The 14,381-nt window shown below is 45.9% G+C and overlaps 1 protein-coding gene across 2 annotated transcripts in view; it reads left to right on the top strand.

The window, feature by feature from the left end:
- The window catches only part of HSPA14 (heat shock protein family A (Hsp70) member 14), a 31,091-nt gene that overhangs the window by 1,105 nt on the left and 15,605 nt on the right, over positions 1–14,381 (top strand). The window contains exons 2-10 of one of the 2 annotated variants that reach the window (XM_053251383.1): positions 1,881–1,914; positions 2,043–2,125; positions 2,540–2,588; positions 3,594–3,687; positions 3,797–3,887; positions 4,860–4,964; positions 11,901–12,062; positions 13,116–13,271; positions 13,581–13,683. In XM_053251383.1, the coding sequence (XP_053107358.1) occupies positions 1,882–1,914; positions 2,043–2,125; positions 2,540–2,588; positions 3,594–3,687; positions 3,797–3,887; positions 4,860–4,964; positions 11,901–12,062; positions 13,116–13,271; positions 13,581–13,683 (876 nt within the window). In that variant the 5' untranslated portion in view covers position 1,881. Of the gene's footprint in view, positions 1–1,880; positions 1,962–2,042; positions 2,126–2,539; positions 2,589–3,593; positions 3,688–3,796; positions 3,888–4,859; positions 4,965–11,900; positions 12,063–13,115; positions 13,272–13,580; positions 13,684–14,381 lie in introns of both variants that reach the window. The other variant, XM_053251382.1, reaches the window with a different exon arrangement.

Below are 14,381 nucleotides of genomic sequence, written 5' to 3'. Positions count from 1 at the left end.
TTTCAAATCTTTGCTTTGTTTGAATATCCAGCTTCTTCATACTGCTTAGCAAAACTTGAAATTTCTTCAATTTATTAATCTTTTCTATTACTAAGCTTTTTATGTGAAGGTGGGGTGTGAACTTTGGCTTATGGTGTGGTGGGTTCTTGGACCATATGCAAAGTGTCCTAAGTTCTTTGGAAGGAGGGTGTCATAAAAATGTGATAAATATATGTTATAAAACCCATTTGGAAGAGGCTATGTTGGATTGGTGTTATTTGTATCCATTTTTCATTCATTCATTTATTCATTTATTCGATTTATGTACCACCCTTCCAAAAATGGCTCAGGGCGGTTTACACAGAGAAATAATAATAAAAAAAACTAGCTGACCTCACACAGAGCATCTGTGCAGTAGTGCACTTAGCCTTTGGGAGACTTTGCTTGGCCTTTCCTCCTGCCGCCCCAAATCCTGCTTGGCTGTGTGTGTTCTCCGCATGCGCTCACCTATTATTCCTGTTTGGCTTAGTCTTAGTCAATGCTTTTGCCCCTCACACTTCCTCGCTTGGGCCCCCCACCCCCTCCTTCCTCTCTGTGCTGCAGATAGTGGTTCTGCTTGGCCCCAGTGTGGGGCATCCCGACATGCTGGCAGCAGGACAGGCGGAAAGGAGGGCTGCCAACCACCCTCTTTGAGGTGCTCTCTGCCTCCTGGCACCTGTTCTCTGTGTTCCTCGCCTCGCTTATGCACACTCACCATTGGTCGCTGTAGAGAAGGTGCTGTCTTGTCCCGCCAGCCCTCTCACTTGGCCAAGCTCCGCCACCTCCTTCCATTGTCCAAGGTTCCAATCCTCCTCCTCTTTTGCCACCACCAGCTCCCACAGCAACCAAAGCCTCCCATCCTCCTCGCCACCACCAGCTCCCTCACTCGAGCCACTGCCTCCTGCCGCCCGCACGGCTCCACCACTCTCCCAAACTGCTTCCTCCCTTAGTCGGTCAAGCCTCTGTCGACGGCGGCAGCTCGCTCAGTCTCACACTGCCTCCTCTCACTGGCCAGCCAACCGCCTCCTTCTGGGCGTGTGGCTCCACCGGCTGTTCAAACTGCCCGCCTCCTTGCACAAGGCTGAGTCTGCTGGCTGGCCAACCACCTCCTGCCCCCCACGCAGCTCCATCTCCCAAACCACTTGCTGCCCACGTGTCTGGAACTCTCGCAAGAGGTCCACCACGTATGTTGTTTCCGATGGAATGGCACGTCTAAGAGAAATAAGTATATAGATAGATAAGATGGATCCCTGTCCTCAAGGGCTCACAATCTAAAAAAACCCCACAAGATAGACACCAGCAACAGTCACTGGAAGTACTGTGCTGGGGGTGGATAGGGCCAGTTACTCTCCCCCTGCAAAATAAAGAGAATCCCTACATTAAAAGGTGCCTCTTTGCCAAGTTAGCAGGGCTAAATTTATTTTTGCTGCATAGCTTGTTTTTTTTAAATCACTTTATCTTTTCACTTTATCAGAGAAAACGCTTTTCCTGATTTGTGTCTGATGATGTAACAGTATTTGATAAATTCAAGGCAGTATTTTTCTTATGATTTATTGGTTTGGGAATACTTAAACACTTATTTCTGTATGTTGGAGTAGAAGGATCACATTTGAAAGGTTGCCTTATTTTTCAGTGCTTAAGATCTACTTTGTGATTTCCTTGGCAAGGTGAAAAGAAGGCCTGTCTGCTTCTAATTGGGGAAATAGACTCCAGCCTCTGTAAGACAGAATGTATGATCCTGTGTTTCTTAACAAAATGTTAATGATTCTGAGGATTACAAGCTGTAATAAATAATGAACTTTCATTTCTTTACTAGTGAGTTCTCATGGTCATGATATTCAACTTTTCATCACTTCTTTTAGGATGGCCGTGCAGATGTTGTTGCCAACGATGCAGGTGACAGAGTTACTCCCGCTATTGTTGCATATTCAGAAAATGAAGAGGTATTGTAGAATTTTGAGAAAGAAAGGAGGGGGAGTGTTTGTGTTCCTCTTGTAATTATCTTAAAATTCTTTTTCTTTTAGATTGTTGGTCTGGCAGCAAAACAAAATAGAGTGAGAAATCTTTCAAACACAGTAGTGAAAGTGAAACAAATTCTTGGGAGAAGGTATGGAAACCAGGAACAGTGATTGAGTGGGTTTTTCTTACAAAACTGGGTTAATTCAAAACAAGCTGTTATTTCCAAATAAGACACTAAAGTAAACCTGAATAAAATCTTGCATCTTCAAGCGTAGTTAGTAACCAGCCATTCTTTGGACAGAACCGCTAAGCGTAATAGAAGTGTCTGGTATGCAAGTTAGATTATTATGGTGTGTATTTGGAAGGGGTAGATGATTTCATTATTAAAATAAAATTTAAAAAAACTGTTACTATGTTTAAATAAAGTTTTGAACAAATAAAGATTAAATCAGGGGCTGAAGCAGAAATGAGTTTTCATAAAATGTGACTCTCAGCAGATGAAAATGCAAATAAGCTAATCTGCAAAGTTCCTTAAGTACAACAGTGTTCCTTGTTTTGACAGCTCTGGTGATTCACAAGCTGAGAAGTACATTGCAGAAAGTAAATGTTCAGTGAGTAAGAGTCTACTTCATATTTTTCTTCTACCAACAGGATTCCTCCCCCAATATTTCTAGCATCCTCCCTTACAATATCACAGTTCACTCATTCGTACAGTTGTGCAGAAATGTATAATGCATGTGGGATGATGTCTGTGATAAAGATATGTTTTCGAGGTAAAAATGCTGTAGTCATGAGACCTGTTTTAAATATTGTACTACTTATTATTTATATACTACCTAAACACCCCTGTCTCCAACAAACAATTACAATAAAATTAAAACTTAAGTATTTTAAACTGACAGCTTTAAAACAAAATTAAAATCAAACAGATAATTACTTGTGGGATAAAAAGCTCATCAGTTATTTGTTATATATGTTTGAAGAAATATTGCTTGTGTTGGTAAATATCTGTAACTATTTGAACAAAGAAGAAAATACTATTGAAACAAATATCCCCCCCCCCAAGACTGATATGCAGTCCACAAACAAAATTTAAGACAGAACCTTTAAAATTGACACATCAATAAACCAATAGGAACATTAAAAAAACCAAAACTTCTCTTTCACCCCCGGAAGCTTGACGGAATAGAAATACTGTTGTTCCTTTCCTAAAACTGCATGATGGTAAGTCTCTTTAGGGTGGGCCACATTATAAAATGTCCTGTTTAGGTAACTTGCAGCTTTTACTTTACTGTGTCTTATTGACCTCAGGAGGTAGTCTGGACAGGGAGGAGTTCATAAAGAGGCTGTTCCCCAAGTATGATGGGGCCAGACTGTTGACAGCTGCAAAACTCTCAAGGCAATCTTTACTTTCACAAATTACATTGTTATGCTTCAGATCGATAATATAAAGTGACTTTCTTACACTACCACAACTATTGTTAAGGTAAATAGTTTGCTGGTACTCTTTGAACCAAATTATATAGAGATAGTATTGTTCTAACTAAACTTCTGTGACAAAATAAAAAATTCTTGATTTTAATTACTGGCTGAGATAGATTCATGTTTATTCTTAGCTAACTGAAAAGAATGGAAAACTTCATTATGAAATAGATGGCAAACTTATTTCCCCAGAAGACGTTGCAAAGTTGATCTTCAGTAAAATGAAAGGCAAGATACCCAAATTGTTCTTTTCTGTTTTTTTTTTTTTCCCAACTGAAAAAAGTGGCAGGTGTTTCTATACATGAATCTGTTCTTACTCATGCCTTTTTATGTGTAGAAACTGCTCAGTCTGCTTTGGGCTCGGATGTCAATGACACAGTTATTACAGTGCCATTTGACTTTGGAGAGAAACAGAAGAATGCTCTTGGGTAAGAATATAGTATTCTGATTTTTTAAAAATAAAACTTGTTTTGAAGGAATGTAAACTTTTAGAATCAGTAGGCTCAGGGTATTTGGCTTGGACCTGGAAGAGAGGAGGCGACAGGCTCCTACCACACTGCAGGTAATTCAGGGATGCTGTAGCACTTTCCTGTACTGAGTTGGGAGGCCTCTAAGGTCTTTTCCAACTCTAACATTCTATGATTCTGTTGTTTCTACCACTGTCCCAAGAGGACATTGGTGGAGAAGCCATAATAACATTTGACACACTGTGTGACGAGAAGACAGCCACCTCAGTGTTCACAGATAATTTTAAAAATGTTGTCTAATAGGCACCTTGATCTCTCAGTGGGAGGAACTCATTATCTTAGCCACTGGCCTCAGCTGCTCTTTTAAAAGCTGCTCTTAAAGGTGGATTTAACTTGTAGTTTGTTGCCCACATTCCTCTTCTCTTGCTGTAGTATTTGTTCTGCACTGTTGCACAGATCAGTTCAGAACCAATCATAAATAAGGCTCAGCCTCCCAAACCCTTTTTGGAGGCTTCGTTACCAACACAGTGGTCAGCAAGGTACAAGTATATGTGAAGTAAATGACAAATTCCCTGTAAAGGATTTGTTGAAACTTCTTGGGCTTCTGGTGAAAGTCACCCATCCATATCAATGTAAATATCTGTAGCCATTTGTTGCTACATAGTTCTTCATTACAGTGTTGATGAAGGAAGTGTGAGTTAGTGAGGGGGAGAGAGAGAGATTAAAATCAGCTGGTTGCTTAAGATATGTCTTGTGCTGGTGTAACTGATGATGGAAAAGGTAACTGTGCTAAGACAAGCAGATGGCTTACATTCTTCTCTACCAACATAAAAGAAGCACATTTTGTTTTGAACTGAGAAAAAACATTGGTGTATGAGGCAAAACTTTGGACAAACAATATACTAAACTGTAACAATCATGTTTTTATCTCAGAGAAGCTGCTGTGGCAGCTGGGCTTAATGTCCTTAGGCTAATTCATGAACCATCTGCAGCTCTGCTGGCTTATGGAATTGGGCAAGATTCACCCAGTGGAAAAAGGTAACAATGGAGGCTTGTTAATTATTGGTTGTCAGGTATTCTTAGTATTCAGTGGTGTGATATACAGTGTTGTATAGTGCTTTGCTAAGCAGGACATGTTGCTTACAACAATGTTCAGTGTAGCTTAATTTTGTACATTAAAAGTCCGGTCATGTGGTTTGGATTGAACAATAGATCGTGAAGAAGAAAAACGGAACTGCAGTTGTCATACTAGCAGTTGCTAATGTGAATGCACATCTACAGTAATAACCCATTTCTACTGGCCTTAGTGAAGCCACCCTGGAATTGGTTATTTTCCCTCAGAGGAGGGTTGTATCCACAAAGGATGCTGGGTTGTCTCGACCTCCTGCTCCTAGACAGGGCCAATCAAAGCTTCAGCTCACGACAGGAGGGAGGGGCAACCCCCTCAGACTCCAGTTCTTCTTCCTGTCTGCTCCGAGCAAGTGCCTTTTTCTGTGCTCTCTTCAGCTTTGCTGTTCCTTCAACCTCACCTATCTGGTCCTATTTCCTTGCCCTCTGCCTCCCTAGCCTTTGCACTCGGCTTAATTTCAGTGCCCGGCATTAGTAGTAGGGGTAGAAGAGGGGCATTAGGACTCATCGTTCCTCTGCCGCCGCCTCCTTGGCCTTTCTAATGGCGCTGGAGATGCAGTGCGCTGAGAGAGAGGCTTCTCCCTCTCTTTCAGAGGACTCTGTGGCGCACGCTGTGTGTCATGCCAAGTGGGCAGCAGCCTCTTCTCCCGCGCCCAAATCTCGTTCCACAAGGCTCAGAAGGCCCATAAAGCCTCCAAAGGTAAGAGGCGGGACAAGGATGGGCCGAAAGGGAACCGGTCAGCTGCCTGCCTTCCTTCGGGCGCCGGGGCCGATTTAGAGTGTCAGGCAGCTGTTCTAGTTGTTCCAGTTCTGCAGCGTGAGCCAGGGAGCCCGAGAGCTTCGTCCGGTGAGCTCCTCAGCGAGGGGGAAGGGCCCTTGGGGTGGGTGGGGTGCTCTCAACTCGGAGCTACCCACTAAGCGCGCGCGTTCGCTTTCTGCAGCGGCTGCCCCTCCATCCTCCTCAGATCCAGAGCCCGGCGAGGGGGACATTCACCCGGCTTTTGCGGCTCTATTGCGCCGCGTGGTGGCGGAGCAATTCGAGAAGCTGCCCTGGCCGCCGGTCCCCTTTCCTCTGCAGCCGACCCTTCCAGCTCCTCAGTTTCCCACCCAAAATTCCCCTGCCGCCATGCTGGGCACTTCTTCAGCAGCTTTGATCGCTGCTCCACTCGTCTCTGCTCTCCTCCCACCTGGGGCTAAGGGGCCTCCAGTTTTATCCCCCTGCTGTCCTTTGGCCCCCTCGGGTCCGATAGCCCCTCTGCCTCCTCCTTGGGAGCCAGTGTTTCCTTCCGATGTCTCTGATTCAGACCAGGAGGAGGGGGAGTTGTCCAGGGACGAGGATGCTGTTCCTGCTGTAACTCAGCAGGCACCCTGTCGCCTGTTTTCACAGGCTGACTTCCTGATTCTCCTTCACAAGGTTAAAAAGACCTTGCGACTGGGGCGGGGGGTTCCTCCTGTCACAGGGAGTTGAAGGGGATCTGGTGGTGCTCTCTTCCCTTAAGCCACCCGAGATCGCCATGCCTTGTCCTCAATTGTTCCTAGAGCTATTCCAGTCTGAATGGGACAAGCCCACAGAAGGGAAAAGTCCCTCTGCTGCAGTGAGACACATGTATAACTCTAGTAGCTCTCTCATGGAAAAGCTCAGGGTTCCTCCTGTGGATGCGGAGGTCGCTGCACTGTTGACGTGGGCCGTTCTCCCAAGGGAAGGTGAGGATGTGCTAAAGAATGGAGGATAAAAAATGCGATGCTGCCCTTTGCAGGTCCCTTGAGGCCACTGCTCTGTCCCTGAGGGCCTCCTCTGCTACGTCCCTTTTTGCTAGGGCAGCAGTCCTATGGGTCAAAGAGCTCACGCTTTTAGTGCCTCCCGAACTTACCAGTCTTAGACAGGGTCTGAACAAACTGGGGAAAACAGCCACCTTTATGGCTGATTCCTCCTTAGACGCGGCTCAGCTATCTGCTCGGGCCCTAGCTTCAAATGTTACTGTGCTACGCCATTTGTGGCTCAAAAATTGGAAAGTAGATCAAAAGTCTAGGTCCAACCTTGCCAATTCTCCATTCAAACGGGGGAACTTTTTGGTGAGATTTTGGACCCTATTTTGATAGAGACTACGGACAAGAAAAAGGCTATGCCTTCTTCATCTTCCTAGCATCGGGATCGTCGGTTTCCTTCATCTTCCTCCTCTAGCTTTAAGGGCTACAAATCCTCCTCTCGTCCTCGCCAGTACAGGCAGGACTGGTCCTCCTGGACTAAGGGTCAATCCTCCTTTCGAGATAATTCTTTCCAGAAGGTCCAGCAGCCCGGCCAGCCTTCCAAGCCCAGTTTCAAACGTAACCAAGCCCAATGATTGCACTCTGGAGCCCCATCTCCTACAGGTAGGGGGCAGGCTACAGCAGTTTGCACAGGTCAGGGCTCAGACCTGTGCAGACGCCTGGGTTCGACAGGCGGTAGCCCACAGCTACTCTTTGGGGTTCTCAGCCAGACCCCCGAATCGTTACCTTCCGTCGCCTCGTTCCCACAAAGACACCAAGCATCAACTGATGATGAGGGCCATTCGTCATCTGATATCCATACAAGCTGTCAAGCCTGTTCCTCTGGAGGAGCAAAGGCTGGGGGTCTACTCCATTTTATTCTTAGTCCCCAAAAAGAATGGGGAGTAGAGAGCAATATTGGACCTCAAGTTTGTGAACAAGTATCTCCGAAAAAGGGTGTTTCACATGGAAACTCTACGCTCGATCCTATTGGCCCTTCAGGAGGGGGATTTTCTAGCTTCAGTGGACCTCAAGGAGGCATATCTTCATGTGCCCATCCACGAGCTGGACAGATGCTTCCTAAGGTTCGCTCACCTGTCTCATCATTACCAATATTGGGCGCTCCCCTTCGGTCTTTCGACTGCGCCTCGGGTGTTTACCAAAATTATGGTGGCACTCGTGGTGCATTTGAGGACTAGGGGAGTCCATCTTTACCCTTTTCTGGACGACCTGTTGATCAGGTTGGCCTCCCTGTCCAGAGGCCAGCAGGATGTCCAGCTGACCTTCTCCGTGCTGGAGGCCCATGGGTTCATAGTGAATTGTTCCAAGGGTTCGCTTCTTCCTCAAACTGAAGTTCTTCACTTAGGAGCTCCGATCAACACGGTTCAGGGGACAGTTTGTCTAACCCAGGTATGCAGAAACTCTTTAGCGTCCCGCTGCCGCGCACTGATCTCCCGCCCCAGTTCCGATGTTCTGTCTCTGGCCCAATTGCAGGGTCAGATGGTGTCTACCCTGGGCATAGTGCTCTGGAGTTGCTTTCACTCTCGGCCACTCCAGTGGTTTCTCAAGTACCAGGATCAGGTGGTGCGCAGGTCCAGAATGTGCCTCAGCCTGTCACCTCAGGTAGTGTGGTCTCTACACTCGTGGACGTCACCTGCCACCAAGAAGGGGGTCAGGTTTCTTCCGGTGGAGTGTGTTAAAGTCACAATGGACGCCAGCCTCTTGGGCTGGGGGGGCCACTGTCAGCGTCGCATAGCTCAAGGTCGGTGGTCCGAGGCCAAGCGGGCCAATTCCATCAACTGGTTGGAGCTGCGTGCTCTCCCTCATAGAGTTTCTGCCAGAGGTTCACGGTCGCCATGTCTTGGTGCGCATGGACAGTGCTACAGCCAAGGCCCATGTCAACCGGCAGGGTGGTTCGAAATCCTGTGCCCTGATGCAAGAGGCCTCACTTCTGCTGATGTGGGCAGAGCAACATCTACTGTCCCTAGAGGCCAATCACGTAAACGGAGTGATGAACACAGTCGCGGACTGGCTAAGCCAGTCGCAGATAGACCCGGCGGAGTGGTCTCTGGATCCTCGAGCCTTCCTGCGGATCGTCTGGATGTTCGGTCGACCGGTCATGGACTTGTTTGCCGTTCCAGGCAACACCAAGTTGAGGCGATTCCTTTCCAGGTACCGCTCTCCCGGGGTGGAGGGAGTGGATGCCCTCACCTTCCCTTGGCCTCCCAGCCTGTTGTACGCATTGCCACCGTTTGCCATAATTCCGCAGACCGTTCGACGGGTCCGCCTGTTGATTGTTCTAGTGGCACTGCACTGGCCCCGCCGACCCTGGTTTTCGGACCTGGTGGAGTTGTCCAGCGAACCTCCACTTCCTCTGGGGCACGGCAGTCACCTTCTCAGCCAGGGTCCAGTTTTCCACCCGGAACCGGAATGGCTCAATCTCTTCGCGTGGAGATTGAGCGGGGCTCCTTAGCAGAGTGCAATTACTCTAGTTCGGTCCTGGATACCATTCTGGCCTCTTGTCGGCCTTCCACTGTGAGAATCTATCCATCTACCTGGAAGGCCTTCGCTCACTGGTGCAGCTTACAAGGGGTTTTGCTGCTGTCTGTGACAGTAGTCCATGTGTTGGGGTTTCTACAGAAAGGCCTGGATGAGGGGCTTTGCCCCAATACACTGCGCCGTCAGGTTTTTGCAATTTCTTCAGTTTTACAGTGGCAGGGGCCCTATTCCCTGCCTCAGCATCCCCACGTGCAAAGGTTTTTGAAAGGGGCTGCTGTCCTCAAACTGCCCACAGTCTATAGGTTCCCGACGTGGGACTTGAACCTATCAGAGTCCTTCTTCGTTTCGTTTAGGGATTGTTCATGGGGTAAGCAGGTTTCAACTTCCACTTTGTCACGCTGGATCTTCCAGTGCGTCAGGTTAGCTTACTCTACCTCAGCTTCCTCAGCCCCAGAGGAGATTACAGCCCACTCTACCAGGAGTGCGGCCTCCTCTTCTGACCTCTCCACCTTGGCTCCCTTGGTAGATATCTGTCGAACGGCTACGTGGGCCTCGCTTTCCACCTTCGTGAGGCATTACAAAATCCACGATTGGACTTCGGCAGACGCGGCCTTTGGGCAGAGAGTTTTGCAGCAGGTGGTCCCTTCTTCAGGCCGGATCTCACAGCTCCTTCCCAGTGGGTCATAGGGGCTATGGTAGGTCACAGCATCCTTTGCAGATACAACCCTCTGAGGGACAATGAATCGTTGGCACTTACCTGAAAGGTCATTTTCCTCAGAGGTATGGGTTGTATCCACACCCACCCGCTTGTTCGTCTGGTCTGTATATTCTTCTGTCCTGTTTTCCTGCACCCCGTCTGTCTCCCGTATTACTGTGGGGTGGTTTCTCTCCTAGGGTGGTTTGTCCTCCCTGAGGGCTGTTTCAGTTAGTCTGAGTGTTATATATGGAATGGAGCCTCTTGCAGAATTTACTGTTGTTGCTGTGGCACATTATCTGTTTGCTATTTCTTCTTGTTTCTTATCTTTTCTTGTTCTGGAGCACGTTTGCTCCAGAACTGGAGTCTGAGGGGGTTGCCCCTCCCTCCTGTCATGAGCCGAAGCTTTGATTGGCCCTGTCTAGGAGCTGGAGGTTGAGACAACCCAGCATCCTTTGCAGATACAACCCATACTTCTGAGGAAAATGACCTTTCAGGTAAGTGCCAACTATTCATTTCACAGCCTTGGGATTCACAGCTGTGGGCCTGGCAGAATGCAGGTGCACCTCTACTCCCTAGTTGTAGCAAACCCCCTCAGTACTGGGATCCAGAGACAACTGTGGTCTGTCAGACACTTCCCAGGTACACTATTTTGGTCAGGGAGTTATTGCAACAGACTTCTATAGTCAGGAGCTTTACACCTTGGGCAGCTTGTTCTCTGCTAGAAACATTTAGCTCAACTGCATACAACCAGAGAATAAACCATTTGAGACAAGTTGCTTCTGTCTTGAAGGCTGTTGAAATAGCGTTGATGTCGTTACAAGTTACAGAAGGAATCCCAGCTATGACTGATGTTTGCGGGTGTAGTGTCAGTTGTTAAAGCTGTAGTCTGCCAACGCCAACTCCTGTAAGTTTCTAGCTGCTGTACACACATAGAGAATTAGCCTGGGAAAATGCTTTGTCAAGTTTTCAATGTGATATAAAAGCATTTTGCTGATTAGGCATGTGCACGGACCGGTTCGGAGGCCATTCTAAAGGCCTCCAGACCGGTCCGGACACGGGGTGGTTTTGGTTCGGGTGCGGGGTTCCAAAAAGAATAGGGGGGGCTTTACTCACCCCCTCAAGAATTTTGACGTATTTATTCAAGTAAGCGGGCGGCATACCTCCCTGCCGCCCGCTTCATTCCCCCTCCTCCGGCGGCGTGCGGCTCGGCTTCCTCCTCGTGTTTCAATTGCAATCGGGCAATTGCATACACACCGCCTGTGTATGGGAAGGGAAGGGGCGCCAGGGGTCTTGGGGCTTTTCAGGGGGCGGCCGCCAGCCGAGACGGGGGGATTGAAGAGCCGGGCGGCAGGGACTGGGAGCTACCCTGCCGCCCGATTGCAATTGAAACACGAGGAGGAAGCCGAGACGCGCGCCGCCGGAGGAGGGGGAATGAAGCGGGCGGCAGGGAGGTATGCCGCCCGCTTACTTGAATAAATACGTCAAAATTCTTGAGGGGGTGAGTAAAGCCCCCGCTACTCTTTTGGAACCCCCCACCCAGTGCCGGACCGCAGCTCCACGGTTCCGTGCACACCCCTATTGCTGATGTGGAAGAATATTGAAGACAGTTGTTACTTGTGTCAGGGATCAAGTTAACAATTGCTAACAGTTCTCACACTCTTGCAAATTGAAAATTCTTTCACAGAGAACTTTGATTTTCTTAACTCAAAAATGCTAACCACATTTAATGGCAAAAATCTGAAACCTCAGACCTTAGCTAGTCTTGTATAGTTTATTTTAGCTAAAGCTGCTTTTATTGTCATGATTCTAAAAATCTGTTGTGAAGTGTTTTTTGCATTGATGAAAATGAAATTAAAGGTATATTGACTTTTGATTTGTGTATGTGGTTTTTTTGTACGTGAAAGCAATGTGTTGGTGTACAAACTTGGAGGATCATCCCTTTCTATCACAGTTATTGAAGTTAACAGCGGACTGTATCGTGTTCTTTCCACCAACACAGATGACAGCATAGGTGGTATCTGTTTCACAGAAGCCTTAGCACAACATTTAGCTTCTGAATTTCAGAGGTAAGAATTTCTCTAGGTTCTGAAATAGCACACATAGTGTTAGAACTCTTTAGTAAGGTTTGGATAGTGTTTTTCAGTGCCAGTTTCACATTATGGAAGGTTGTTAGCAATATGTAACTATGCATCTGATGTTTTGGAATAACATGATGTTGCTATTAGAGGTCAACAAACATATTTATTGACTTAAAGTTGTTGTTAGGGCAAGTTAAAAATCCCAGTGGTGTAAACCAGCCATTGACTGGTTGCCTGTCCTAAGTAAGAATTGCCTGCAGAGAACTTCAGAAATTGTACATATTAGTTTTTGCTTTCTCTCTCAGTCCCAGATGACTGACATAAGTGTGTGCAGGCAGGCTAGTCAATCATCTTGGGAGTCATGGACTTTTCTGGACTTGCAAAGTTAGAGCATGCTGTAGTGACGGTTCTTGTACAAACTTGTAATTCTTATTTGTGCACCATTACAAGTGGCATGAAAAAACTGGGGCACATTTTAGCCAAAACTAAGCACCTCTGTTGACTTCAACAGGAAAGAGTTAAGCAGATCACTATTCTGAAAGTAACTGAGATTTAAGATGCTTTGCTTTTTTGACTTTGTACTTCATGAATACATATTTAAGGAATCACTTCTCTTTCCAGTAAGCATACACTCCCAGAAAGGTTAAGGTTAGTACAGGGCTCAACAGTTGCTAGGCCCAGCTTGCAATGACTTCTGAGTCACGCAATGAAGGAGCAAGATGAGGAGGAGGAGAGAGCAACACTTACAAGTATGGCAGGAAATCACTCTTGCTCACCCAGATGGCATTGCTGGGTGCAAGCAGTGGGTCTGCCCTGCCATGGAGCAGAGGGGGAGCAGAGGGCAGTCTGACTCCTTTGGGCTGCCTCCTAGAGCCAAGAAAAAATTGTTCAGGCTTGGGTTACAATGATAGATAGATGAAAAGGAAATAGGTTCCTAACTCTATTTATTTGAATCAAATTATTAATTTATAATTAAATTATTACCATCCTTTGGATTAAGAATATTTTCTCTGCAGTTAATGAGACTTTTTAAAAACCTAGATCTTATAAATATGATGTGAGGGAAAACTCCAGGGCCATGATGAAGCTAATGAACAGTGCTGAAGTTGCAAAACATTCCTTATCAACACTGGGAAGTGCAAACTGCTTTGTTGACTCGTTGTATGATGGCTTGGATTTTGATTGCAATGTTTCCAGGTAAGCCTAGGTGTTGTGGGATCTCTGGATAGGTGATGGTTTTTGTTTGAGGAAGTATTTTAATTTCTGTGCATGCTTGTTGAAATGCATTCAGTTAAAACTAGGATAGTTTATTGAGATTTGTTGAATAACAAATCAGATCAGAGCTATCAAGGTCTTCTGCACCTACCTAGAGATAGTGCTATAGTATTGCAGGTCTCTCTTGAGCTGTAATGGTGAAATGAGGGCATACTGCCAATCTGTCCATCTAATGCTTCCCAACAAAAAAGTGAATATAAATGAACCTGTTCCTTTTTGTTTGTCTTTTAGGGCCAGATTTGAACTTATTTGCTCTGCACTTTTTAATAAATGCATAGAAGCCATTAAAAAACTCTTGCAGCAAGTTGGACTTAAAGCAGATGATATCAATAAGGTAATGAAACAAATCTGTCTTTTTATTTTGTCTGTTTCTATCATATTCTTGGCTTGCTCTTGAATAATGTTTTGGAAATAGGTTGAGCATGCTCACAAGAGTTTGCATAGCTTGCATCTTTAGTCTGAGTTGCAGATTGAAACCATATCACTAAGTAAACCTTTTTAAAAATTAGATATGATATACAAGCGTACATCTTTCTATATATATGAATAGCATAAGAATGTGTTCTGTAGTTGTAAATACAGGTGGCCCTTGTTATCCGTGGTCCCAGCACCCGCGGTTTCACATATTCATGGTCGGGCAATGTAGACCCGACTTTGTTACCTGTGGTACAGCAGTTTTACATATCTGCAGTTTTTGGCATGCAGTATTATTTGGTTGGGCTCTTTCTAACACGTGCTTGTGGATTGTGAGAGCAGTTTGGAAGAGGATTGGGGAGTACTTTGGTCTACATGTTTAGATGTTTTTGTGCTTCAAAAAGATATTTTAAAGAGCCTTTGGTGTCCTTAGGGAGGCATTGAGAGTCTTTAGGAGCCATTAATTTTGATGGCATTTATTTTTTAATTTAAAAATTCAAATCAGAAGTGTAATTTTAATCTTGGTAATTATAGTACTGTATAACTGTAGTTTAAAATTGCAATTAACATTTTAATTATCATTTGAAATTGGTTTTTAAGTACTATACAATAGCCGTT

Source organism: Hemicordylus capensis, chromosome 5 (assembly GCF_027244095.1).
Source record: "Hemicordylus capensis ecotype Gifberg chromosome 5, rHemCap1.1.pri, whole genome shotgun sequence".
In the NCBI taxonomy this organism is placed as follows: domain Eukaryota; kingdom Metazoa; phylum Chordata; class Lepidosauria; order Squamata; family Cordylidae; genus Hemicordylus; species Hemicordylus capensis.
This window is presented reverse-complemented; position numbering and strand designations above follow the sequence as displayed.